Below are 25691 nucleotides of genomic sequence, written 5' to 3' on the forward strand. Positions count from 1 at the left end.
GGTGAATGCCTGGTCCCTCTCCCACCCTGGCTGGCCTGGTCAGAGAGATAGTGGAGGGGCAAGCGCTGGGGGGATCGCTGCCTCCCCAGGCGGGGGAAGAGAAAGGGTGGGAAGAGGATGGGAGCTGGGAGGGGTGCTGTGAGGCTAGCACAGGCTTGCTGCTGTGAGGGGGCCGGGGCCTGGTATGGGGAAGGAGACCAGGCTGCGGGGTCGGGGTGCAGACGCCCTCTCCCACCCGCCGCGGCCTACCCATAATTGCGAAGACCCAGTTTCAGTGGGAGCTCGCCCTGCAGCCTCCCTCTGGGTCTGCCTCTACCCTCCCCGCCCTCCCTCCCGCTAGTCACTTCCCTCTTGGGAATGTCAAAGTGCAAGATGCAGAAACCTGCGAACAACGCGATGCAGCCTAAAGACCAGCTCCGGCTGGCGGCCCAGGTGCTTCTCCCACCCCATCCGCCCTGGGGAGTCGAAGCCTGGGTCAGCAGAAGGTCAGGGCTTAGGGGCTCCCTCAGTCGACAGGCAAGGCCAGCTCGGGCCCCCGGCACAGGGCGCTGGCGAGAGGCTGGAGGGGCGGGACGGTGCACAGACGTTCGCTCACGGGGATGGACGTGGCGGGCTGTTCAGCAGGCAGGTTCAGTATTCACAGTGCAATGGCTTCCTTCAGGAGGGGAGCCTCTGCGCGGTCTCCCGGAGAAGCGCTGGCAGAGCTGGAGGGAAGGTGGGGCAGACGCCAGAGCTGGCTCTCCCGCTTGGCATCCGAGCCAAGCCAGACAGGTCCCGAGGGCAGGGCTGGTCTCCCCTCTCCGCCTGGCCACCAGCAGAGGGCACTTGGGCAAGCGGAGAGGGTGTAGGCCCCCTCCGGGCTGTCAGCAGGGACCTGGCAGGCCCCGGAGACCTTCTCTTCCCGGCTTCTGGGCTGCACACCTTTACGGGAAATCCAGCCGGGACGCTGGCCCGCCCTGCCGATCTCATGTTTCTCTCTCCAGACACAAGTCCCTGCTTGTCGGTGTTGGGATCCCTTGGCACCAGGCGGTCCTCTGGGCACAAGGGCTCTTCCATTCCTCAGTGCCCTTCCTGCTCTCCCACATCCTGCAGGCATCCGGGTCCCTGGCCCAGGTGTGGCTTGGAGGGGAGTGGGAGGAGGACACAGCCCCTGAGGCGCAGAGGGTCCTCAGCCGGGCTTCCCAGCCTTCCTCCAGTGGATGGGAGCCTCCAGGGCCCATGATAAATATCAGCAGCGTGGGGTGGGGGTGGGGCATCCTCCAGCCCTCTCCTAGTCAGTCCAGAGTCTGAGGGTCAAGGGCAGGGGGACCCCAGCCTCGCTGCTCTGCTCTAGTCCTGGCAGGCAGGAGCCCTTGTGGTAGGCAGGTCACATTCCCAAGAGAACGGCTGGGGAGGGGTGGTGGTGGACGCTCCCATCACGTCTCCTCCTGTGGAGAGACTGTCCTGTGTGCCCAGCTGTAGGGAAGAGAAAGAAGGACCGGTCAGCTGAGTGGGAGTGGACAGAGGGGTCACTGAGGACATGGGTGGGGGAGGCATAGCGTTCCTGTGGGCTGGTGGTGGTGCTGCACAGGACTTCCTCCCGTCCTGTCCCTCGCCTTCCCAGCCACCCCAGACACCACAAGGAACCAGGCGGCTTTTCCTGGCAGCGGCCCAAGCCTCTGGCCAGACTGGCCTCACCTCCTACCTCCTCCTGGGGAACTAGGGACCACAGGGGGAGGTAAAGGGGCCTGGGAGAGGCCTAAGCAGGCCTGGGAGAGGGGGTCGGCCACTGCTCGAGTGGCGGAGTCTGACAGGGAGGGAAGGGGGCACTTGAGTGTCCTTAGACCCCTCCTCAGGTAAGAACGTCTCACTGGCCTGGGGCCAATGAGCCAAGGGTGATTCCTGCAAACTCTAGCAAAGAAGAATTTCTTATTCCCACCCCTACACCATTCATCACAGAGGGTCATCACACATGATACTCTGGACAGCAGGTCATAGGTAATGAAGAGGAAGAACCAGAGGCAGTTCCGGAACAAGGAAACTTCCATCCTGCCACCTGGCGTGCTAACCGCTAAGCAGCCCAGCCTCCTTCCCGGTGGGCCAAGGGACTTGCCTCCCTGCATCATGCATGGGAGTCAGGGCCCTGCTCTCTCCAACCCCACCCCCATCCTAGTCCTTTGCCCAGCATCCTCGGAACGCTTTGTTCCCAGAGCAGAAATCCCCTGGACTCCATCCAACAGTTTGACTTTGGATCCTGTGTGGAGCTTCCCTCCCTGACCATCCATAGGCCCTACTGGCAAAGGCCATGACGGACGAGGAGGGCAGATGGGACCACAGCTTCTGGCTCCCAGCCCATTCCCATGCTCTGGAGAGGGAAGAAGGGAGAACCATAAACTGGACATGAGCCATGCTGGGTACAGCTGGGCCACAGGCCCTGCTGGGGCCAGGAGGGAAGAAGGACCAAGTGGGCGAGTTCCACTGCCCCTATGTCCTCATTCCTTGTAGTGGAGGGCTGGGGTCTGTGTTTTCTTTCTGAGAGTCCCTCCATCAGTCTCTCTGCCTCTGTGTTTTTCCTCTCTCTTGTCAGAGTGGTAGATAGTCTAGGGGCTGGCCCTGAATCTCCTGAGGCTCCTGGGGCCTGGGCTGGACCTACTGATCCAAGCAGGGTCCGGCTGTGACCCCTGCCCTGGGTTCCCTCTCTAAGTGAAATCTTGAGGGGAGGAAGAGGAAAGGTTGTCAGGACCTGAGAACAGGCAGGCAGGGAAAGCAGAGGAGGAGCGGAGAGGAGATGGGGCAGAGGGCCAAGACCAAGGGGGGAAGGTCGGCAACCAGTCAGAGGGTGGTGCAGCCCTGAGCCACGAAGGACCCAGGGACCTCAGTCCCTCCTCTGCTTTACCAGTCCTGAGGGGGTCTGGGTCACCCTCACAGCCCTGCCTGTGTCCCATCTGATCCGCTCACCCATCTTAGCCCACCCCACCAACAATGGGGAACCCAGGGTTCCAGGTATGTTGCTTCATGCTCTTTTCTAAATAGGCTCCCCTGATTCTGAGCACTTGTTAGGTCCCCTTTCTGTCAAGGAGTGGCCCAGACCTGTCACTGTACACGTGGGAAGGTCCTAAGGCGCTCACTTGCTTTTGGCACGGGGTGTGACTGGAAGCTCGAATGGGTTACCGCAGCTAGTCGGCCAGCCAGCCAGTCAGCAAGTCAGGCCATTAGATAACTAGCTAGTCAGTTAGCCAGTCAGCTCACCACCAATCAAACAGCCAGTTAAGCAGTTACCAGCTAGTCGGTTGGTCAGTCAGAGTCACCTAGCCAGCTGGTCAGCCAGTCAGTCAGAGTCGACTAGTTAGCTGGCTAATGGGGTCACCCAGAAAGCTGGTCGGTTAGAGACGGCCGGCCAGGCTCAGGTGGTCAGTCAACTCTTAAGCCAATCAGGCCACATTTACTGAGTTTTTGGCAAGTATGGAGAAGCCCTCTCTGTATGAGAACATGGGATAGAAAAAAAATGCCCAAAAAAGTGGAAGACACAGTCCCTGCCCTCAAGGGGCTTACAGCCTTCTTAGGGATGTGGAATGTACATATACACATAGAAGAAGGTTTGAAAATGGATAAAAACAACATCCAAATAAGTGCAAATGATATAGTATTAACCAAATACAAAAGGGCTGAGGGGTAGGAACTGAAGAGCAAGCAGGGGGTGGTGGAATCAATCTGGAAGAACCAGAGGTGGGGGGGGCTGCCTGGAATCGGGGAGCCAGGGCTGAGGAACGATAAGAGTTACATCTTTATCAACAACGTGGGTGAGAACAATAGAAGGCACTCCTCAACGTGCAGGGAACACACTTGGGAGGGCTAGGAAGACAGAATGAGGATTTAAAACAATTTCCACTGGCTCAGGGGATGGACAGAAACCAACAAGGTGGTTTTAACAAGGACACATATAAACTCCTGCACCCAGGTTAAAAAACGAAGTTGTCCACGTAGGGGAGAGAAGGCCTGGCTTGACAGAGGTTTATGGGAAATGGAATTCGGGGTTTTAATAGACCACAAGCTCGACGTATGACAGTATGATGCAGCTGTTAAAAAAACAAACAAAGAAACAAAAACCCCACTAATGCAATCTGGATCTGCACAAGTAGAAGAATATGGTCCAGATAAAGGAAGGTAACAGTCCCACTGTACTCTGACCTGGTAGACAACATCTGGAGCACTGTGTCCAAGGCTGCGTGCCCCATTTTCAGAGGGACATTGACAAATGAGTGTGTCCAAAGGAGGGCGACCAGGATGGTGAGGGGTCTGAAAACCATACCATATAAGGACTGTTTGAAGGACTTGGCCACACTTAGTTTAGAGAATTCTTAAAGGGGATATGGATAACTGACTTGAGACACTGGAGGGCTCTCATGAGAAAAGGAGGGAGGATCATCGGGGAGGGGGCAGGGAAGCTCCCTGGAGGAAGGACCTCCTCACAGCGCTCCTGAGAGATGACAGGGAGCTTGCCTGGGACTGGGAGTACGGGCTCAGCAGCTGGCTGATGCCCTGTCGGGAATGCAGAAAGGGGAGACCCCTATAGAGTGGGACGCTGGCCAAAGGACCTCCAAGAGCCTTTCCAAGACTAAGGTTCTATGGATCCATGGATCTAAAACCAGGGACGTAGAAATGATCTTGGCTGGGGAGAAGGGTCAGATTGGGTGCAGACTGCTGGCAAGAGGTGGGTGTTAGGGCCAGCTGCTGGAGGAGACTGGGAGCCCAGCTGAGAAAGGTTTGGGCTTGGAGTGGTTGGTGATGCAAATTCCCCAGGAGGGTGAAGACTACGCAAGATTTTGGTTGCTCTGGAATGGAAGGTGGCAGCAAGACTAGAAACCAAATACAGAAATAATAACCCGATGCATGGGTAATAGTGCCTGGCCTCAGACTGAGGCGGCGGGGGGGTGGGGGAGGGGGAAACGGGGGGGGGGGAGACCTGAGGATCCCGAAAGGAGACAGTAGGCAGGATCTGGTGATGGATGGAAAAGGGAGTAGGAGGGGAGGAAGTCAAGTGTGGGCCGGCCTCCGGGGAGTTGGTAGTATCACCAAGGTCACGTGGTTAGAAAAGCGGGTAGCTCATTTGAAGGGGCGGAGAGAGATCCAAATCAGAGTCTTACCTTAGAAGCCCCTCTACACTGGCAGTTCCACCTGTCTGTCCTCATCCCGGGTCAGCGGGCTGCAGGCAGAGCATAGGGCTGGCGTAAGACTGCAGCAGAGGCTGAGCAGTGAGGGAACCCCTTAAGTTTGTCCCCCAACCCTCCCATGCATGTGCTCCAGCCCTCTCAGATTCAGAAGACCCAGAACTGCCTAACCCTAGGAAGAAATCAGGAAAAATCCCAGATATCTAGGAAAGAAGAAACGCCCTTTCTCCTCTCCGCCTCCCATCCTGTTCTGAGCTCCACTTCCTCAGAGCAAATGAAAGAAAATCTCCCCCAGATCCAGAAGGGAGACAGACGCCAAGACAGCCATATCCGCCCCCGCCCCCCATGCCGTCCAGAGCATCCCCACCCCCTGGAAACTCTCACCTGCCCTCTGGTTGCTCCATGGGAGAATCCACTGTCTGAGGCTCTCGATGGCTCTGGGGACAGACAGTAAAGAGCAGGTTCACTGAGGAGCTAGGGAACGGTGTGGGGACTGTGGCCTCACCCCCAGGCAGGGCTGGCCAGGGGAGTAGATGAGAGAGTTATCAAAGTCTCCCCCAGCCACCCAGACGTGGGGATGAGCCGCTGGGCCAGGAGAGCACCCTGAGGCCTCCCTGCTGGGGACGCCCCCTCTCCTCTCCCCATGCAGTCCCCATGCAGGCTGACCCCTATGGGCCCAGGCTCCGCAGAACTCCCAGTGAATGCCCTGCCCTGACATCCGACACAGCAGCACTCTCCTCGGCCAGCTCCCCTCACCTGTGGGTTCTCTTCCCACTCTCAGCCCAAGAATATTCTCTCCCGCTCCCTTCCCGTTCACCCTATAAGCCTGGGTCTCCCCCCTTTTTGAAGAAACCCTCCCTTTCAACCTCCTATCTTCTGTGTTCAGTTGGGCCCCCGCCTTGGCATCGGAAGAACCCAGGCAGTGCCCAATAATCCTCCGACCTGCTTGACCCGCTCCTGCACCCAGGCTGTGCCCCTGGCCCCATGGGCTGCCCTCCTTCTCTCGGGGGCTCTCCTTACCCGCCGTCTCCGCCTGTAGAACAGGAGACCACCGACGGCCAGCAGGACCAGGATGATGCCGGGCACCAGCAGGCGGAAGGTAAACCCGGGGAGCTGAGGGTCAGGGGGTCCCTCCTGCTGCCTCTCATGGCCTGTGTCAGTCAAAGGAACGGAGTTAAAAGGGGCCGGGGCCCCAGCCGCCCCCTCACTTGCTCGTCTTCCTTCCAGCTCTGTGGGGCTCCTTCGATCCCTGGTGCTCCTTCTGCCCTCCAACTCCCCGAGGGGCAGCACATAGCCCCACGAGTGCCTTCTGGGAAGCCTTGGCTGTGCAGAGAGGGCCGAGGGACTGCTGAGGCCTCGCGGGGGCCGCGCCGGGGTCCTGGCAGAGCTCGGCTCCTGGTGGTCTCTGGGCGGGGCAGATGGACGGTCTGTCTTCTCAAGGGTGTGACTCTGGGCCTGGCCAGCGGGTCGCGCAGGGCCCACCGTGGGCAGGGCTGCGCCAGGCGTGTCGTCCGGCTGCTGGCCGCTGGCTGAGTAGGGCAGTGGAGAAGGTGCTGACAGGCGGTCACTGGGCCTGGCGGTCGTCTCGGCCTGGACTCTGCCTCCTCCCAGCTCTGCCCCTTGGGGTATGGGACCCTCACTAGCCTCTCCGGAGGCCTCTTCTAAGGTCCAGTTGGTGCCCAACGCAGAGTCAAGAACGTCCTCCATCCCAGGGACGGGGCCCCCGACAGAGGGCCGGGGCTGACGTGAATCTCCGCCGGGGCCGGCCTCCACACCCGGGGGCTCCGGAGATTCAAAGCTTGGGCAGGTGCTCCTGGGTGGTCGCTGCTTGGCACTTCCCGGGTCCAGGTCCACGGGGCGGGGGGGCTGCTCACTGGGCAAGAGGGAGCTGCCCTCTGTCCCCTCAGAGTCAGCCCAGGTCAAGCCGGCCATAGGGGCCATGGAGGGGGCAGGGGGCTGCTGAGGGGAGACAGAGGCCAGGTCACTGCTAGGGGTGGCTTTGGGGTACAGGCAGTTGCAATCAGGCTTGGTCACCACATCTGAAAGAACCACAGAGAGAGGGAGAGAGAAAGACGGGGAGGAGATAGAGTCACCAGCCTCCGGCACAGCTTTCCCGGGGGAGGGAGGGGTGGAGAGAGGGATATGGGTCCGGGGGTCCCTCACCCCCTAATTCAGCGCTGGGGCTGAGGAGAGGACAGGATCGGAGCCAGGCAGAGAGCAAAGAGTGGGGTTTAGAGGCACAGGCCGGGGGCCGGGGGCAGGGAAGACCAGGGGACAGACTTTCCTGGAGTTCCAGCTGGCAAGGTGCCAAGCCGGGGTTGAGCAGCAGCTAGCCAGGAGGTGGAGCGGTGGCCTCCCGGACTAACACAAGTCACCCTCAAGTCCCATAGACAGTGTCGGTTGGAAAGCAGCGAGGTGGTTTCATGCATAGCCAGGGGCCACACAGCCACAACCACGGGCAGGGACAAGCTGGGGCTGGAACGTGGCCAAGACTTGAGGCCTTGGGACTGAAGCAACGAGACTGGACTGGGCCATTGGCAGGTCGCAGGGCCTCAGCCCCTGCCTCGGGGAGCAAGGTTGAATGTAGGAGGGCACACGTGGCATGGGACGCGGAGACGAGGACACGCAGGGCACGCATGTGTGCGGCTGGGCCTGCACGGGAAGCTTTTGAACGATGCTCAGACTTCAAATCCAGCCTTTTCCCTTGAGGGGACACTTAAGGCATCCTGGGGACTTCTGGAGCCAGGGTATCCTGGTGGTTCACAGCAGGGCTCCTGGCGCAAGGGCCCTGGCTCCCAGATGGAGCCTCGCTCTCTCCATGGAAGCCCCTGAACGTTCAGCCAGCCTGCAGAGCCGGTGGGGAAAGCCTCCATGCCTACAGGGCTCCCCGAGAGGGGCCCCTTTCCCCTTCCCTAATCTCACAGCCACCAGCAGGAGCCTTCTTGATGCCTCCACATGCAGACATATTTGGTGTGCATGCACACACATGTCAGAAAAGACATGTGCCCAGGACCGCCCAGAGGTACATGAAGCCACATATGTACACGAGAAAAGCACATCTGCACACACAGGAGCACGAGTAGCAGCCAGGCTGCCTCCCCAGGGTCCCTCCGGCCTCCCTCTGGCCCCACGTCTCACCTCCCAATCCCTGCTCTCTTCCCTACACCCTCCCCTTGTCCTGCACTCGCTGGCCCTTTCGGTGCTTACCTTGGCTGGAGCACTTAGCAAAGCTGTTGTTGCAGTTCTTGCTGAAAACGTTCCAGTCCTTTTTCAGGAGATTCTTTGTTTCATTAAAGACATTCTTGATCTTTTCCAGCAACTGCAGGGGTGTCTCATAGAAAGTTCGGACACAGGCCTGGAAAGAGAGCAGGGGGGCCCCCCTTGGTGAGGAGGAGCATTGGTCCATGTCTCTAGCTTGTTTGCCAAACTCCCTTGGCCTTTCTCACATCCGTCTTCTTTTTCTCTTTCATTTTCTCCCTCCCCTCTCCCCTGGTCTGTGGTGGAATCAGTCCTGAGATCTTGAGATACGCCGTTTATTTGCAGATCTATTTAACACATATCTGTGTGCCAGGCAATTACCTGGGAATCACGCAACGAACACCAGAGACATGGTCGCTGGCCGAGCTGGACACTGAGTCCGGCAAGGCATTGGCCTTAAACACGCTGTTACGAGCGCAGTGAGTCACATGGAGAAGTGCGGAATGATCTGAGAACGTATAACAACGGGGAACTAAATGAGGGCTCATGGGGAATTTCCCCATGGAACCAATGGAAAGATGAGCAAGAGTCAACCAGGAAAGGAGGTGGGGTTGGAGAGAGCTGTCTGGGTGGTGGGAACAGACTGTGCAAAGGTTCTGAGGCAGGAAAGAGCCTGAAATGTCAAAAGACTGAAAGACAGCTAGAGAGGCGACAGTAGTGCCATCTAGGAAGAAGGTGACAAGAGAGGCAACTGAGAGAGGTCAGCAAGGGCCAGGTCCTGCAGGCCCTTGTAGGCCGTGTCGAAAACTGTTAACTTGATCCACAGAGCAAAGACAAAACATCTGAGGGGTTGTTAGGGAGGTGGGTGGTGGCACGATAAGACTCAAGTCTTAGAAGGATCATCCTGCGGTGGTGGGGAGCAGGCCACGGGGCCTTGGGTCCTTCTCTGGCATTGGTAGGCCTTGGAAGGAGAGCTGAAGCTACCCCCAGGCCTGCCTGTTGAGCTGTTCTTTTCTCTTCTGCTCGTAGGACCCAGGCTCCCCACACTCACTGGAGCTCTGAGAAGCTTCACACACTCCTGGTGGCCTACTTGCTGATGACTTCCAAATACCGAGCTTTTCCTGACACTGGGCTGCATAGGGAAGGACTGTAAGCTTTACTAGGCTGTGAGGTCCTCGAACCCATCTCTGAATGCCCACTGCCTGTGCAGAGTAGGCCCTGGAGAAACGTTGACCCGATGGATGAATGAACGAACGTAGGCGTGAGAAGACCTGCGCTCAGCTGCACCACTCACCAGCTAGGTGACACTGGCCAAGTGGACCACCCACTTTGGGTTCCTTTCCTCTTCTGTAAAGTCAGAACCACCATCCCTTCCAGCCTCCCCACCAGGGCTGTTGTCAGAAAGAGGGACGCTGGCGCTCTCTTGCCTTTCTTCATAAACCTCCGTCTCCTTCGTGCCTCACCTCACACTTCAAAGAGAAGACCGCAACCAGCAGACAGAAGGTCCCACTGCCCACCTCGGACACAGAGGCGGCGCCTTCTCTCCTCAGGGGCTCTGAACCCCTCAGCAGACCGGCTCCTCTAGCCTCGAGGCTCCCTCCCTCCTCGAGTCCACCCTGCTGCTTCCACGCTGGAGCTAGGCTGGTGAAAATGCAGATTCCCAGGCCCACCCACAGACCCAGCGAATCAGACTTTCTCGGGGTGTATCCTGGGAATCTGGAATTTAAACAAGCTCCCCAAGGGATACGTGTGAACCTGAACAGTGGAACACCTCAGCTTTAATACCCCTCGGTAAAAATGGTTCCTCCCGCAATCCCACACTCCCTCTGGCGACCTTTCCCTTTTTCTGGGCCCTTGTGGAGCCGAGCTCCACTTCTCCGTTCACCCCCATCAGCACGCACCTCGGGCAGCAGCTGCGTGCTGCCAGGCCCATCGGACACTCTTCCACCCTCGTCTTGCTTACGTTTTGGGGGAGGGGGTGAGACAGTTAACAAAACATATGAGTAAAATATGGGCGAATGTAGGGTGGCAATGACCAGGCAAGGGAAGACCTCAACCCCGGTTGATAAAGGTGACTACTCTTTCCATCTTGAGACACTCTTCTCCATGGGCCCAGCGAAATCAGTCCCCTCGTTTTCCTCCTGCCCCTCAGGCTGCTCCTTCCCAGTGTCCTCATCAGGTCCCTGTGTCTGACTGGCTTCCGAGGGCTGGGGTCCCGGGGCCCCCGAGGGCTGGGGTCCTACCATGCCCTGCCTTCACACGGGACATCCTTGCTGCTTCCTCTTACGTGCGCGTCTCGCCGGCCCAACTCAAGACCTGTGTGTCCAGCTGTTTGCTCTGCATTTCCGCTCGGATTTTTCACAACATGGGGTTCATGTACCCCAAACTGAGCTCCTGCTCTTCCCCCGAGCCTGCTCTGCCTGCTGATCTTGCCCATTTCAGAAGTTCGGCAGCTCATGGGATCTCCTATGTGCTCCAGACAAAAGCATCCTGGAGACCTCCCTTCCCTCGGCTGCTCACCCCCACGGCCCCACCAAATCCTGTGGGTCCTTCCTCCAAACTGGTCCTGGGAGCAGAGCCACTTGGTCCACTCGCAGCACCCTAGTCCAAGCCTCTAGTAACTCTGGCCCCAACTTGCGCCCCCTGCTGGCCTCCCAACCTCCATTCCTGCCCCCTGCAGTCCACTCTCCGCAGGGCTACCAAATCCGCCTCACAGTTAAGTCCGACTGGGTCACTCGCCTGTTCACCAGGGCGTCCCTCACACTTCAGACAACATCCCACGTCTTTAAGGCCCCCCACGGGCCCCCCTGGGTCCTGCTTCCTCCCCTCTCTCTGTCTCTTCCACGCCTTGGCCCTGGTGACCACCTTTTGGGCTCCTGAATGTGCACACAGCCCACCTCAGGGCTTTGTGTGTAGCCTTCCCTGTTCTGGAATTCTCTGACCAGCCTCACTGCTTCCTAACTCTTACTCCTCTTTGGACCTCAAATGAATATTCTCTTACTCAGGAGCCTTCTCCTTCCCTTCTTCCCTACCCCCCCTTTTTAAGTGAGAGTGCCCTTTGTCTCTCAGAGCCCCAGGGAGCCCCCCTTCACGGCTCCCTCCCTCACCTCCTTCAGGTCTTCCCTTGCCTGGTCATTGCCACCCTACATTTGCCCATATTTTACTCATATGTTTTGTTAACTGTCTCACCCCCTCCCCCAAAACGTAAGAGCCTTGCCTGTGAAGGTTTTTGTCTGGTTGGATCCCAGCTGTTTCCTGGCGCCCAGACCAGTACCTGGCTCCCAATAGGCACTCAGGAACTACTTGTTGAATGAACGAATAGTCCTCACGCTCCGTAATGCTATTTATTTGTGTCATTCTTTGTTTAATGGTGGCCAGCCTCCCCTTACCAGAAGCCCCACAAAGGTGGGAACCATGCGCTTCTTGGTCACGATGACATCGTCAAGGCCTAGCACTGTCCCCTGCCTGGCAAGTCCTTAGCAGAGGTGCGTGGGGTGAATCTGTGAATGAGAGCGTGAGTGCACAATGACAATGACACGGGGAGGCGGGGCACGGGAACACACCTCTGTGCATATGGGCAGGCATGGGACCACCAAAGACACCCTCTGCTCTCACTCCATGCTCCCAGCTCCAGAACACTCCTACCTTGTCCTGCTCTTCATAGTCCTTGGTGAAACAGCTCTTAAGCCTCAGAGACAGTTCCTGGAGCTTCACGATGACATTGGCGTTGGGAGTATTGTCTTTGAAGCGCATGGTGTCCTCCATTATGTCTTGCACCAGGAGAAATGCCTTCTTAAGGTAACACACGGGATCTTTCTGAAAAATGAGAACCTGGAGTTTACGGTCTGGCTGAGGTGGTCTGGGAACCCAGGCTCTGTGACAGGTGCCCTCATCCCTGGCAGATGGAGGGCTGCAGCCTGCCCTACGCCTGCCCCTGAGGGGGCTTGCCCCTGAGGGGAGGGCCGTGCCCCTCCAGTAAGAAGGGGGGGCGCTGACCTCAGCTGCTCTTTCATGCTCTCTCTCTGGGATCTGGAACTGCTGGGAATTGGGGTAGAGGGAAAGACATGGGGTTCTGATCAGAGACATCCTCAGATTTCTGGAAGATGAGGCTTTAATTAGAATGGGGGCTCATGGGTAGGGTGGGTTCTGGGGGAATGCTCTCTGTCTCTGTCTCTGTCTCTCTTTTAGCTTGCTTTCACAAAAAGTCCTTTACCACGTGGCTCCTTCTAATCCTCCAGGCCACAGGGGAACTAAAGACCACCCGAGGGTCCAAAGAATAACCTCAGTGTTTTGTCTCCCTGAGAGATGGCAGTTGCCTCAAGGGAGACTCTGCTTTAGCTATTCCTAGTACCCAGTCCTATCATTTCCTAGTGAAGGAAACTTGCTACGCTTGTTAAGGTGTGAGTGAGTGAGTGAAATACTGAAGCTATTCTTTGGGCCATGAGGTGGTCTCCAGTTCTAACAGACGTGTGTATGGGTCAGGTGTGTAGAAGCGCAGAGATGGAAGCAACTTCCGGGCACATCACAGTGATTTTTGTATGAGGCACAAAGATGAACAGATGTGGAATAAGGGGTGGGGTGGGGGCAGTTGAAAAGGCATCACAGGCACAGGAAGAGCTTGTGCAAAGGCTGGGAAGCCGGAAGGGGCAGACAACCGGGTGGGAGGGTGGTGGTGGTGGGCAGGACTGTGCCGTGTAAACCCCAAGCTGACCAACCTGGGCTTTCTCCTGCAGTGAGGGGGGCCCTGACAGGTTTGGGAGAGAAATGAAGGTAATAGGTTGGAGTTCCGAGAGCTCCCCCTACTGGCGGGATGATGGGTGCATTAGAAGCAGAGAGGCCTCTTAAGGAGGCTCTTGAAACTGTCCAAGCAACTGATTGGGAGAGGCTGGGGCAGAACCCAGAGCTGCTGGGAGGCAGAACCAGCAGCCCTTGGTGGCTGGCTGGGCGTGGGATAGGAGTAAGAAGGAAAGGGCTGGACCGACTCCCTGGCTGCTTCTCTGTCTGTTGGATGGACTGTCATCCTTCAGCAAAGCATGTGACCCAGAAGTCATACGGGTTTGCCCTGGGCCTTAGAGCCAGCCTGCCTGGGTTCAAATCAGGCCTCCACCACTTAGTAGCTATGCTCCCTTAACCTCCCTGAGGACCATAAGCAAGATTAGCATATCACATAGCTCTACCCTCAGGATGAAATTTGAAAGTGCCTGGCGCATAGTAAGACCTTGATAGGTGCCGGGGCAGGAGAAGGGAGCAGCAGGGGACTCGAGGACCCTGCTCAGCCCTGGACCCTGGCACCCCAGGACTGAGCACCAGCGATCCTCCCACCCTCACCCTGCCCAGTTACAGGATTTCTCCTCCCTTCATGCTCCTACATATACCCACCTTGGGAAGCACATAGAGGGCCGGCACATGGGCCTTGGAAATAACCATAACTCACCAACTGCTCCTGGTCTACAAACTCAAAGGCAATCTGGCAGGAAGTCTCCATCTGACTATCAATCTGTAAGAGAGAGCAGGCCAGTGGCAGCCGGGTGTCTGCAGCTCAGCTGAGCCCACCTAAGAATGAAGACTAGAGTTTCTGGGTGGATCAGGTTTGATCCTCCTCTACCTCCCCACCAACCATACCAGGAAAGACAGAGCCAAGGGAAAGACTTGTGCCTCCCACATGCCCAGGGTGGGCTGTAGAAGAACAAGAAGTCTCCTCCTTCCGCCTCCCACTCCATGAAATCTGACAAAGAGCCGTTAGTTATAAGGAAGAACTCTCTAAGAGGATACAGGGCATAATCTTCCATGACAAGTAGTGAGCTCCCTATCGTGGCAGGAATTCAAGCATAAGCTAGACAAGCTCTGGGGATTCAGGATCTATAGGGGCTGGGGCTAGATGTCCTTAAAGCCCTCCCTGGCCCCCAGAGCATTCTAAGCCTCGGAGAATGCTGGGGCTCTTGGTCTAGCTGGGACAGCTGCAGCAGCTACATGCAAGAGTAGAGGTAAGAGAGGCAGCAGGCCCAGCCTACAGGCCCCAAGCTCAGGGCCCTGGAGCCGGCCTTAGCCAGTGGTGCTCCACCCTGCCTGGCTGGCCAGAGGGATGGTAAATTCTCTTCTGAGCAGGACCGCGGCCACGATGGTAACCTGATTCTGCCTGGCAGAACCACATTTGGAATTGTTGACCTCTCTGGCAGCCCAATTAGAATAAGGCACGGGTTCCTTCATGGCGGCCTTGGTGAGCAGTCCTTCCCAGCCCCAGGGCTCAGGCAAGAGCCAGGAAAGGGAGGGTGGAGGGCTGGGAGTGAGGCAGGAGCCTCCCATCCAGATCTGGCGGTGGCCCTGGTGCCCCAGGAGTTAGAGGCAACATCTGGACACAGTAGGCAGGCTGGGCTGGCTCCCTGGAGGCAGCATCTCACTGAGGGAGAGCAGGCCTCACCAGCCTCCTCCGAGTCCACGGTTGACCTTCCAAGCAACCATTAACCCAGGCAACCTGCTGGAAGCCCTCCCTGTGCACTGGCTGCGGCGGAGTCCCAGAGGGCTTCGGGGTCGGGTGTGGGTCAGAGGTCCTGAGCCCGAGAAGGTCAAGGAGGAGAGCATCAGTGGAGCCATGAATCATGGCCTGCACAGCCGTATTTCTCTGCCCGCAGCCCTTGCCTTTGACCCTGTTCCCTGGCTCCTGCCTCAGTTTCCCCAGTGGGGAGAAGGTAGATAGGCACGGCCGCACACTCACCAGCTGCTGGAGGAACTGCAGGTGTCCGTTCCCGATCATGTGGCTACAGTGTTCTGACACTTCCCCGGTAATACTCCCGCTCGCCAGGAGCCAGACCAGCAGTAGCAGGGGCTGCAGCCATGTCTGTGACAGAGAGGGCGTCATTACTGCCAGCTCTCCGTCTCCCTAGGAAGCCCCACGCCCTGCCAGGAGGGGAGAAACAACAACCTCATACCTACAGTGCTCCAGGCCCTGCCCCTTGCCGTGGGATGCAGCGTTCCCCAAATCCAGCTTTCTCAGGATTTCCTAACTGGCATGCACAGTCTTCCTCTCCCTTGATAACTACCCACATGTCATCTCCTCCAAGAAGCCTTCCCAGATTAACGAGGCCAAGCCCGACTACGCTCTGAACTTTTCATGAGGACCTGGGAAGTGTTCCTACCAGTCTCAATTTCACTTACACAGGAAACTCCTTGAATGCAGGACTTGCATCTGCTCATTGTTGTGCCCCTGCAACATCAAACACGAGCCAGACATCTTGTGTGCTGCCCGCTCCTCTCAAGTTCATGTTCATGCACCCACTTCCAGACTCCAAGCCAGAGATATTTTCCCTGGGCCCAGCCCTTCCTCCCACCTGATTCCACACAGGTCTGGCTCTGCTACTGGAAAAACCAAGCCCCCAAACTCAGTTTCACTGGGAACTTATCCCATGCTGGAGATCTTTTGGAGCTCTGGGTGTGTGTGTCAAAAGGAGCCCAATGGCTTAATCAGAGGCGGGAGTGTCAGCTCTAGGCCATCCCAGCCTATCGGAGCCCCATCAGGCTCTGCATCCAGCCAGCCAGGTCTTATCATGACTGGGAAGTTTTCTGAGATCTCTCCCTCCTTCAGCTCCCACCTGGCCTGGGAGCTGTTCATCCTCAGAGCGATGCGACTGGCCCCTGACACCCCATCATTCCCCTTCTTTCCTCTCCCCCTCCTCTTCACCGAGGTCCCCTCAACCCTCTCCCTGACCCAGGTCTCCCCTTCTCCAGCCAGGGGCAGAGGGACTCTTGAGCCTTCTTTCCTCCAGCTCAAGGTTGCCTCCTGGCAGCTGATGTCCCCAGATTCAGGGAATGCTGTCAGGGTGGGGTGAGAGCTGGTCCTTTCCTGGGCTCTGGGCTCTGCCTCAGTAATCCAGATGATGAGACAAATACTGCAAATAAACAGCACATTGGAAAAACAAGGAGGCTATGAAACAGCCTACAGCCTATGACAACATGCTCATTTACATATAACTACAAGCCCCAATGTCTGTTAGCTCCTACCAGGGAGGAGAGTCCCTGGCTGTACTACCAGGGAGGGCACAAGGAGAAGAGGCCTCCGTGAGGCCTTGATAAATGGGGAGAAGTTGATGGCAGAGAGAGGGAAGGGGAGGCCTGGAGGGAGGAGGCACGGGGTGGCCCAATGCCATTCAGTAAGGAGATCTGGTGAGGGTCCTGGCCTGATCCGGGGGAGGGAGAGTGGAAAAGAGGGAGGACACGCATGGGGGGACTTCGGACTCTGCTGGGCAGTTGAAGAGGTAGCCCTGGGTAGGAACGGCTGCCCAGGTCCTCCCGAACCTTCAGTTTCAGGACCCATTGGAAACGGGGCCAGGCAGAAGGTGTGTCTCTGTCCCAGGCCGGCTGCCCCTGAGGCTCTGAGCCCCCGGTTTTGGACAGTATGGAGGAAAGAGCCCTGCAAAAAGGGATACTCAAGAAGACAACCTTGCCCCAGGCTCTTCAGGATATTGATGTCTGAGGACAGCTTCACCCCAAGGGCTGCCTGGCTTTCAGAGCTATTTCAGGCACTGGTGTGGAGAAAGTGTGGCCACCACGTGGGAAGCTGACTTTGAAGGTGGATCCCCACCCCTGCCCCTGGGGTCCCAGTTTTGCCTCAGAGAAGGAACTGGGTGGGCACCCAAGGGTTAACACTCTGGTTCAGCTCGCATGTGGCTGGGCTGGCTCTTCTTCCCCTCCATTCTTCCTCCCACCCACCCGGCCTCAGCCTCTGGGACAGCCACGAAGGCCCCTCTGCGGCAGGCCCACAGACATCCCTCAGTCCCACCGTCCAGCCTCACCTGTCCCTTCCTCCTCATCAACAAGGGCCCTGGAGCGGCCTCGGCGGGACCAGTGGGACCCGACCTCCCGCTGCTCCTGTCTAAACCAGCCCCCTGCTCTCTCCACCTTTGCTTTCTTCATGGTATCCCTCCAACCCTTATCTTTGTCTTGTTGCCTATCAGCTCACCCTCCACCATTTCCCCTCCCAGCCCCGCCCCCCCCCCCCCCCTCCCGCCCCCCCCCCCCCCCCCCCCCCCCCCGTCGTGCCCCCCCCCCCCCCCCCCCCCCCCGTGGATCCATCTGCTCTTCCCCTTCCTTCTCAACCCCACCTGCAATCCCCTTCATGCCCCTCCAAATATCTGTCTGCTTCTCTCCCAGCCAGGTTTCTCCTCCCATTCTCCTCTAGGGCTCCTCGGAAGTAAACCTACTGGGAGACCACCCTACTATTCATTGACAGGGCCGCCCTGCGCTTTCTAGGAGCTGCCCCAGCTAGTGCTGGCTGTTGGGTCCAGACCCCCCCCCCCCATGCAGGCCTGAGCAGCCCCTGGCGCACCTAGGGTTCTGCACCACCAAACCCTCCTTCCACCTTCCTCTGCCGCTGCTAAGCCCAGGATCTCCCCAGCTGACTGAACCAGATTTTGCAATAAAAAGATTCAGAACTAGTCCCAGGCAGCTCTGGAGTCCCGTCCCCTGCAAAACAGCCTCGATCCAGCCACCCAAGCCCCCAGTAGCTCAGGCCGGCCGCTGGAACAAGTAGAGGCTTGCCTGACTCCTTCCTTCTGCCAGCAGGTTCCTGGGCACAGGCCCTGGCATTCTGTAAGCTGGATGACCCCTGAACTTCCCCCACCCAGAAGCGTCCACTCCCCAGCAGGGCCTGGAAGCACGTGTGTGGCCCACGGGGAAGGCGCCACACTCAGCGCACAGCCACTGCGCCTGGCTCTTGGCGGAGTCGGGGCAGAGGAGAGAGGCAGGGGCTCACACGGAGCTGGTACAGAGCCTCTGCCCAGGGCTGCGAACCCCTCTCTCCCGCCAGCGGGCGGCTCAGTGTGCGCCTCCGCGCAATGGGGGTGAGCAGCCTCCCCTTTCCAGGAAAGTACCGCAGCCCCGGGAGCAGCTGCAGGGCGCCACCGGGCTCAGCCGGGGCGCGCCCGGGACCTCGGGCAGCCGGCGTGCAAAGATGGGAAGGACACCGGAGCCCGCGGTCTCCGCGGGGGAGCGTCGCCGGCCGGCGCGCCCGGGCAGTCGGTTCCGAGGAGCCGCGCCGCGGCGCCTGCTCCCGCCGCAGCCCTGCCGGCCCCCCGCCGCCCCGCGGCCGCCGCTTACCGTGGGAGGGCAGCGCCCGGCGGCGCCCCGCGAGGTCATACGGGCAGCTGGGTCCCGGCCGGGCGCGTCGGCCGCCCTCGCTCGCTCGCTCGCTGGCCGCCGCAGAGCCCGCGCCCCGGCCGAGGGCCGCGCTGCCGTCCCGGGGGTGCGGAGAGCGGGCGGCGGCGCCGAGAGCACCCAGGCAACTTTCACTTTCCACCAGTCGGGCTCCACTGGCCAGCTCCTCGGCACAGCCTTTTAAGCGGACTTGTGGGGCATGTGGTTTATGGGAAATCACCTTGGACAGGCGCCAAACACACAGACGCACATACACACACACACACACACACACACACACGCACCCGCGCGCGCGCACTGCCACAGAACCCAGACACAGACACACTCCAGAGCCCCACCGATCCGCCTCCCCTCCCCCGCCCCGGGGCTGGTCTTCCCCGTAGTCCTCCCGGGCGCCCTGCTTTCTGTGCTCAGCTCCGGAGCCCGCAGCGGAGTAACGCGGGCTGCACCGCCTCCCGCCCTTCCGCGCTCCCGCTTCGCACCGAGCCTTTCCTTTTCTTTCCTTCCGCGCTCTCCAGGCAGATCCGGTGCTCTCGCTCGCTCTCTCTCTCTTTCTAATATTCCTTTCGAGGGACTTTCCCTCCAGGCCTGAAAATTCCCAAATCTGAGCAGGAAATGGGCTGAGAGCAGGGGCAAACAGTGGAGCCGGGGGCCTCCCCGGGCGGCGCGCGCTGCAGCACCTGGTGGCGCTGGAGTCGGCGGTTTGCGGCAGCCCCCTTCTTCCCAGGCGGCCCGCCCAGCCTCGGCTCTCTCAGTCCGGGGGCAGGGTACAGGCGGGGAGGCCAGCTACCTGGCCCGGAGCGGAGGGACTGTGTGCCGTGGCACAGAGCCGGGACGCTCTGCTCTGTGCCGGGAGACACTCTGGGCACTTGAACTGCGGGTGATGTAAATGCTGGCTGATAACCCGAGCGCTCCTGCCTGACCTCCCAAATCTAGGGTGATTGGCACCTGGGCCCTAGATTTCCATTGATGCTTTTGGAAATGCATTTCCAGAGATGCTGAATCACACTTTGTCTCTCCATGAGAGCGAATCTAAATGAAGCCTAACAGGATGAGCCTATCAATTATAATGCCAGCCTCAGGCTTTCTTTCTTTTTTGAATTCATTATGATTCAATGTTTCAGTCCCTCTAGGAGGCCACCTACCCTCACCCCCTGGGAAATACGGGATATGTGGCCTGGTCCCAAAGGGGCATCTTTTGTCGCTTGCTCCAACCCCAAGCAATAATTTTACATCCTCATGCCCTTGCTCACACTGGTCCTTCTGCTTGGAATGTTCCTCTCCCCCTTTGTCTTTATGGCAAACTCCTCATCCTTCAAGCCTGAAATAATACCACATCCTCTGCCAGCAAAGCCTTCTTTGACTCCCCAGGCAGACCAATGGTTCCTATTTCTGTATTCCCACCGGACTTGGCTCTTTCCTTCATGGTGGCCCTGATAAGTTGTTATTCATTCATTCTCCACCTTATTCCAAGAAGTATCTACGGGGGTACTGATCGTTTTATTGGGCCCCCACTCTCACTGAGGCTTCCTTCAGCCTGGTCCTTTGCTCACTTACCTCAGAACAACAGTGCCTAACACATCATAGGTACCCAGTTTACTGTGATTGAGTCAAATGAGGCCATTAGAGAACAATGCATTCATTCGACAGATATGCACTATGCGCTCCTGTGTGCTGGCCCCCGGGGGGGGGGGGGGGGTATGATGATGGACACGCCCACATGTCCCTGCTTTCATGGGCTTGGGAGCAGTCAGAGCTAAGGAGTGTGATGGGTCCTCAGAGCCTTGAGGAAGGAAGGTAAGAGACAGAGCCCAGTCAGAGGAAGGAGGTTAAGGATTTACTTCCCCTAGGCGTGCTTTGTCAAGTGTCCCTGTACAAAGAAAAACCCCCATACAACACAACAGTGCTTAGGACTGATAAGGGGTTAGAGGAAGTAATGTGAGGAGATGAACCTCTTGGCTTGTTGAAAGGAAGTCAAATTTTACCTGCTCCCTCCTTTACCACCCAACCCTGCCTCAGGCTCTCTGGAAGGCATCTGTCCTCACACGAAGCTTGGGTCCCTGTTCTCCCTCAACTGAAATCCAGGTTTGAACCCTGACTCTGCCACTTAGACATTAATTTCCTTTTCCTGCCAAAGTGGTGAGGATTGAATGGACGGCACGCGCAAGTGTTTCCGTGGGGCCTGAAGGGAGTGAGTCCTGTTATTGTAGTTGCTCTTGTTATTATCATCGTCTGTCCACTCCCAGGGGCCGTAAGCAATGACACAGCAGTGGCACCCTGGACTTGGGAGTCCCAGTGCCAGGCTTCAGTCCCAGCTCTGCCACTCGCTTGCGGTGTAACTTTAGACAAAGCCCTGAATTCGTCTGAGCCCTTCTTTCCTCGTTTGTGCAATGACCATGGCAAGCCCTTTCCCCAAGGAACGGCTGTGAGGTCAAATGGGCGACATATGGAGGTCTCTAGGGCAGCCGACAGCACAGAACAAATGCGTAGTTATGAAAGAACATTTTGGAATCTTGGGCTGTGGGATGCTGGGAAGCTGCAGGGGGCCGGGCAGGGCCCTGGATCCCCAGGACGCCACAGCGGGACTCCCAGCTGTCTCGTGTCTGTTACCTGAAAAGGAGGGGCTGTGAATCTGCTTGACTCCGGATGTGCTTTACCACCTGACACGGGGAAATCGAGTCTGGAAGAGCTTATGGGGTGCCTGATGGGCTCCCCTGGGCTGCATCTCTCTGTGCTCTTTCCTGCACTGGGCCAATACTCTTGCCGTGTGCCTGGGAGACCTCGGGCAGGCAGGGCGTCGTTGGATCTCAGGCCTAATCCAGCAGGATGTTTCCATGTGCACACAGCTACTTAGCTGTTCACACCAGTGTAGGCCTGCCTGTGCCCAGCCACGGCAGGGAGTGCTGGAACCACAGAACTAGAAGCATGTCCATCCCATATTGCCCTAAATGAGCAAATGAAGGCCCAGACAGGCAAAGGCACCTCCTCCAGACTAATGCATGAATCGGTGCAGTCCGGGGTGGGGGCTTCAGGAGTGAGGCCTGGAGGGAGCCACCTCTGGGTCCCCTGTGCTCTCCCTGGTCAGATTTGCTGCCGTTCTCCACACTGACTTCCGGGGGAGTCATGTCCGGAGCTGGGTCACTGGGGAGGCATAGAGGAATTTGGAACAATCCAAGATTTCGGTCTCGATGATTTCCTAATGTAGCATCATCAAGAGGGCAGCCCTCAGCTGACCCTGAAGGAGGGCAGAAGGGAGTACGAGAGGGACCCAGCTTTCCAGAGGGATGAACCAAGGGTGGGAGGAGAGAGGCTGAAAAGAGAAATGGAGGTGGATGGCAGGAAGTGGGAGGAAAGCCTCATTTGCTGGGCGTTGACATGTCATTTCCTTGAAATTACTTGACAGGCAACATCCCCTTGAGATCCTTTCCAGGGAGTTGACTTCTATCACAAAGGGCTCCCTTGCTGGTTCTTTCTTCTGTCCCTTTCTTCTCCCCCTCTTCTCCCTCCCCTCCTCCTTCCTCCTTCCTTCCTTCTTTCTTCCCCCCACCTTTCTTTCTCTTCTTCTCTCTTTCTCCTTCTCTTCTCTCCTCCCTCCTTCCTTCCTCCTCTCTCTCCTTCTTTCTTTCTTCTATCAAAGTGGTCCCATGACTCTTCGGGAAGTGGACGGGGCAGGGGTGGGGTGGGGGGTGGATAGCAGCAGCCTTGGAAGCTGGGGCCACAGAGGGAACACTGCTTTCCTGCCCGCCCTGCTCCTCACAAGGAGCAATGGGCCCTCTCAGGTTGCTCTCATGAACTCCTCAGAGCTGATCTATGGAATCTAGAAATAAAACAATTACCCACAGGGAGTCTGGGCTTCCCAAGTGCCACTCCCTACCCCCCCTAGAGTCACAACCCCTCAGCAGAGGAAATGTCTAGAATGAAATTTTGTTCCAATCCTCATTGGAAAAAGAGAATCACAAGGAGGATGAGGTGTCTGCTGGTGTCCAAACAGCACACAGGCCCACTCCCTATCTTTGGTCCTGTGTGACTTCAGAGCAAATGAGGCAGAGAATTACTTGGAAACAGGAAGTAAAAACCTACGCTCTCCGTATTCATCTGTTAATGCAATAAGCATGTTCGCTGTTGAGTGCTTGTTGCATGCTGGGTCTTGTGCTCATCCAGGCCAGCTGAATTACATGCCCCCTCCTCCTGGACTGCCAGGGCCAGTCCAACACGCGGCTGGGCGAGTAATGATGGGGAAAGGTCCCAGGTGCCCCAAGGGCCCGAGTGGCTTGGCTTCTGGAAGTCACTGCAGGGAGCCAGAAACCTGGAGAGCGAAGAGCCTGAGGGTCGGAAGAGTTCAGGTCCCAGATACCCCTTTCTTCGACTCCATATGATTTAAGGGGGTTGCTCGCCTGGGTTCTCTGTCTTGGTTTGCCTGAGGCAGACTCGGAAATCCAAGAGGAGCCTTCCTCCCTGGGGGGCCGGGCTGGGCGGGATGGGGCCGCCCTGAAGAAGGGGCGTGCGAGCAGGAGGGAAGGCCTTTCCAGGGTTGCCCTGTGTAAGGGAAGGAGAGGCACGAGTGACTCTCACTCCAGCCTGCAACACTCCTCTCTGCGGCTGCCCCAAACCCCAGGCCAGAGGCCCGGCCCAGCCGTAGGCCCTCCAGCCAGGTGGCAAGGCTCCCTGTTGGCAGGTGCTGTGCACTTTTCCCCAGGGAGGAGGAAGACTCAGAGTAGCTGTCACCGGGGGAGCGGTAGAGGGTGGCGAGCAGATCAGTCCTGCAGCCAGACCGCTTGGCTTGAAACTCGGCTCTGCCTCCTGCTAGCTCCATGGCCCTGCGTAGGCTACTTAACCTTTCTCAGCCTCAGTTTCCTCATCTGTAAAATGGGAGATAATAATGGCATCTTCCTCAGAGGCTTCTATAGAGTTGTTATCATGTGCAAAATGCTTAGAACATTGCCTGGAATGCAGGAGGTGCTCTATAGGGGGGAGAATCCTTAGGCCGAGAGGGCACTGCTTCTGTGGACCGGTCGGCGCTACCCCATGCTCAATTAGAAGAGGACTCCAGAGTGGCTGTGTTAATGCCTCCTCAGCAGAGCCCGGGGCCAGGGAACAAGGGGGTGGGGTAGGGAGGCTCGAGGCCAAGGCTGCTTCCACCTCAGGGAGGCCCCTCTCCTGCTGTGCCAACGTTCCTCTGGACCCTGTGGTGGCCAGAGCCCTGCTCGGAGGCCAGGAGGGTGCAGGGCACGGGCTTAACCCTGGAGCCTAGAGGGATGGATGGGCCTGTGCAGCCGCCGGGTCCGGAGCTCTCTGAGTTGCTGACAGGAGCAGGAATGCAGTGTTCCTTGGGAGCCTCTTCCCTCTCCTAACCACAATTGGCCCATGTAACCGCAACCACCAATGGTCCATTCATTGGAAAGCCTCCTGCTCCTTGTCGGGAGCCCGGCACAGCTCCCTCCCCCGCCCTCACATTCCTGCTCCCAGCTGAGCTCCTGGCCCTAGAGCAGCCCAGCCATCAGGCCTGGAGGCCCTTACTTTCTCTCCTCCCCTGGACAGGCATCTGCAGCAGAGTCCAGGCAGGGCCAAGGTGTGGCATGAAGGCTCTTTGGGGCTGTTAGGTGAGAATTTTCTTCCCAGAATGAAATCCTCTTCCTTGAATTCTAGTGCTGGGCAGGGCCCAAACTCGTTGATCCAGTCCTCTGTTCAGTGTAGCAGAAGGAACATAGGATTTGGGGGCAGCTCAAGTCCTACATATCTAATTTACCACCAGGGACTTTTTGGCAAGTTGCTAGAACCCCCTGAGCCTCTGTTTGCTCATCTCTTAAATGGGCATCACTGTGACCTCCCATGATATAGCAATAGGATCCAATTAGACATTTCCTGGGGAATACTCTGTACCCTTGGAATACTCCAGCAGATGTTGGCTATCATTACTAAGGACTTTGGGTCTGAAACCAGAGAAGCCACATTCAGATCCCAGATCTGCTACTCCCCAGCTGGGAGATCAGGGGCAACGTAGAAACCTCTTTGGAGCCTCAGTTTCTCTCCCTGATAAGTAGAAATAATGCTACCTGCCTTAGAGAGTTTGTGAAAAGTCAATAGAGGAAAAAAGGCAGACCCCGGTCGCAGGGATAGGGTTGCATGAAATGTTAGTTACAATTTTTCATAGGAGTAGTAGTGATGATATGGCCGGAGGAACTTGCCACGGAAAGTAACCCAGGCTCGCAAGCGTCTTCTGTCCCACTCAGCTGCAGCTCCCCATGCTGTAATCACTCAATAAATATTTGCTGATTGATTGAGGATGACTGATCCTGGACTCCGGTGCTGACATCCCTCGAAAAGCTGGAAACTCTAAACCTCCCGGCGCCAGGCCCTGGGCTGCTCTACAGGGGATGGGACCATCTTGCCTGGAGCCCCCCTCCACCCCTCCACCCCTGCCTTAAGTCAGATTCTTGCTTCCCTGAAATCGCACGAAACACTATTTCATGAAATTGTATTTTCACTTACGCAAGAACACTGTCATGCCAAAAGCTATTTTATTGTGAAGAAGCAAAAAACCATAGAAAATATATTTTTAGAACACAACAATAAAAATCATATTCCAGTTCTTCCTTGGGTGTTAAAAATAAGACCATGGACTCTATGCTTGATTTTTTTAAGCCAACTTCAAAGAGGGATCTTCTTAGAGTTGAGTTTTGGGGGGATCCTCAATTGTGGGCTCATGTCATCCTGGATACTGTGTCTTTAGGGAGTTTCCCCCCCTTTCTGCCAGCGGGAGCCAGGACCAGAGAAAAATTAGACAGGTTCTCTGAGATCACTAGCATTTCTTCAGACATTAATTAACTCATTCATTTAATGAACATCTAGGGAGCACCTACCAACTATCTGGGCCCTTGGCACTGAGGCTAAAATCATCAAATAAGACTTGTCCCTACCCTCAAAGAGCTTGTAAACACACTGTTCCTACACAGAGCAGCAGTGCCCCACAGTGTTAGGGGCAGGTGTGGGTGGGAAGAGAGCCAGGAAGGTTTCTAGGAGGAGGAGAACTTTGAGCTGCATTGAGAGCAAAAGTGCACCAGGTGCAGAAATGGGGAAAGGATATTCCAGAGGGAAGAGCATGCACAAAGGTCAAGAAAGGTGAGCAACGGTGCAGTGGGTTTTGGGCAGTATAATTATTCTGGAATGACTGGGGCTAAGGAGGAAGAATGCAGTGGGAGA

At 57.3% G+C, this 25691-nt stretch overlaps 2 protein-coding genes across 4 annotated transcripts; one reads left to right on the top strand and one right to left on the bottom strand.

Moving 5' to 3' along the window:
* The first annotated feature begins 336 nt into the window (after window positions 1-336).
* On the top strand, window positions 337-1311 carry LOC116643155. Its single transcript, XM_032421946.1, has one exon. The coding sequence runs from the start codon at window positions 358-360 to the stop codon at window positions 1288-1290; it is 933 nt and encodes a 310-aa protein (XP_032277837.1). The 5' UTR covers window positions 337-357; the 3' UTR covers window positions 1291-1311.
* On the bottom strand, window positions 1225-18755 carry CSF1 (colony stimulating factor 1). Of its 3 annotated transcripts, none has more exons than XM_032421924.1 (9): window positions 18435-18755; window positions 15058-15180; window positions 13780-13842; window positions 11991-12161; window positions 8355-8502; window positions 6168-7186; window positions 5532-5584; window positions 5124-5182; window positions 1225-1455 (listed from the first exon to the last, which is right to left on the bottom strand). In XM_032421924.1, exons 1-8 carry the CDS (start codon window positions 18471-18473, stop codon window positions 5137-5139), a joined length of 1662 nt encoding a protein of 553 aa, XP_032277815.1. In that variant the 5' UTR covers window positions 18474-18755; the 3' UTR covers window positions 1225-1455; window positions 5124-5136. The 3 variants fall into 3 exon arrangements, with proteins under 3 accessions (XP_032277815.1, XP_032277824.1, XP_032277829.1); XM_032421933.1 differs by lacking the exon at window positions 18435-18755 and adding an exon at window positions 15498-15953; XM_032421938.1 differs by having other exon boundaries at window positions 1372-1455; window positions 6168-6298; window positions 18435-18750.
* Between the last annotated feature and the right edge of the window lie 6936 nt (window positions 18756-25691).

Source organism: Phoca vitulina, unplaced genomic scaffold (assembly GCF_004348235.1).
Source record: "Phoca vitulina isolate PV1807 unplaced genomic scaffold, GSC_HSeal_1.0 scaffold2, whole genome shotgun sequence".
In the NCBI taxonomy this organism is placed as follows: Eukaryota; Metazoa; Chordata; class Mammalia; order Carnivora; family Phocidae; genus Phoca; species Phoca vitulina.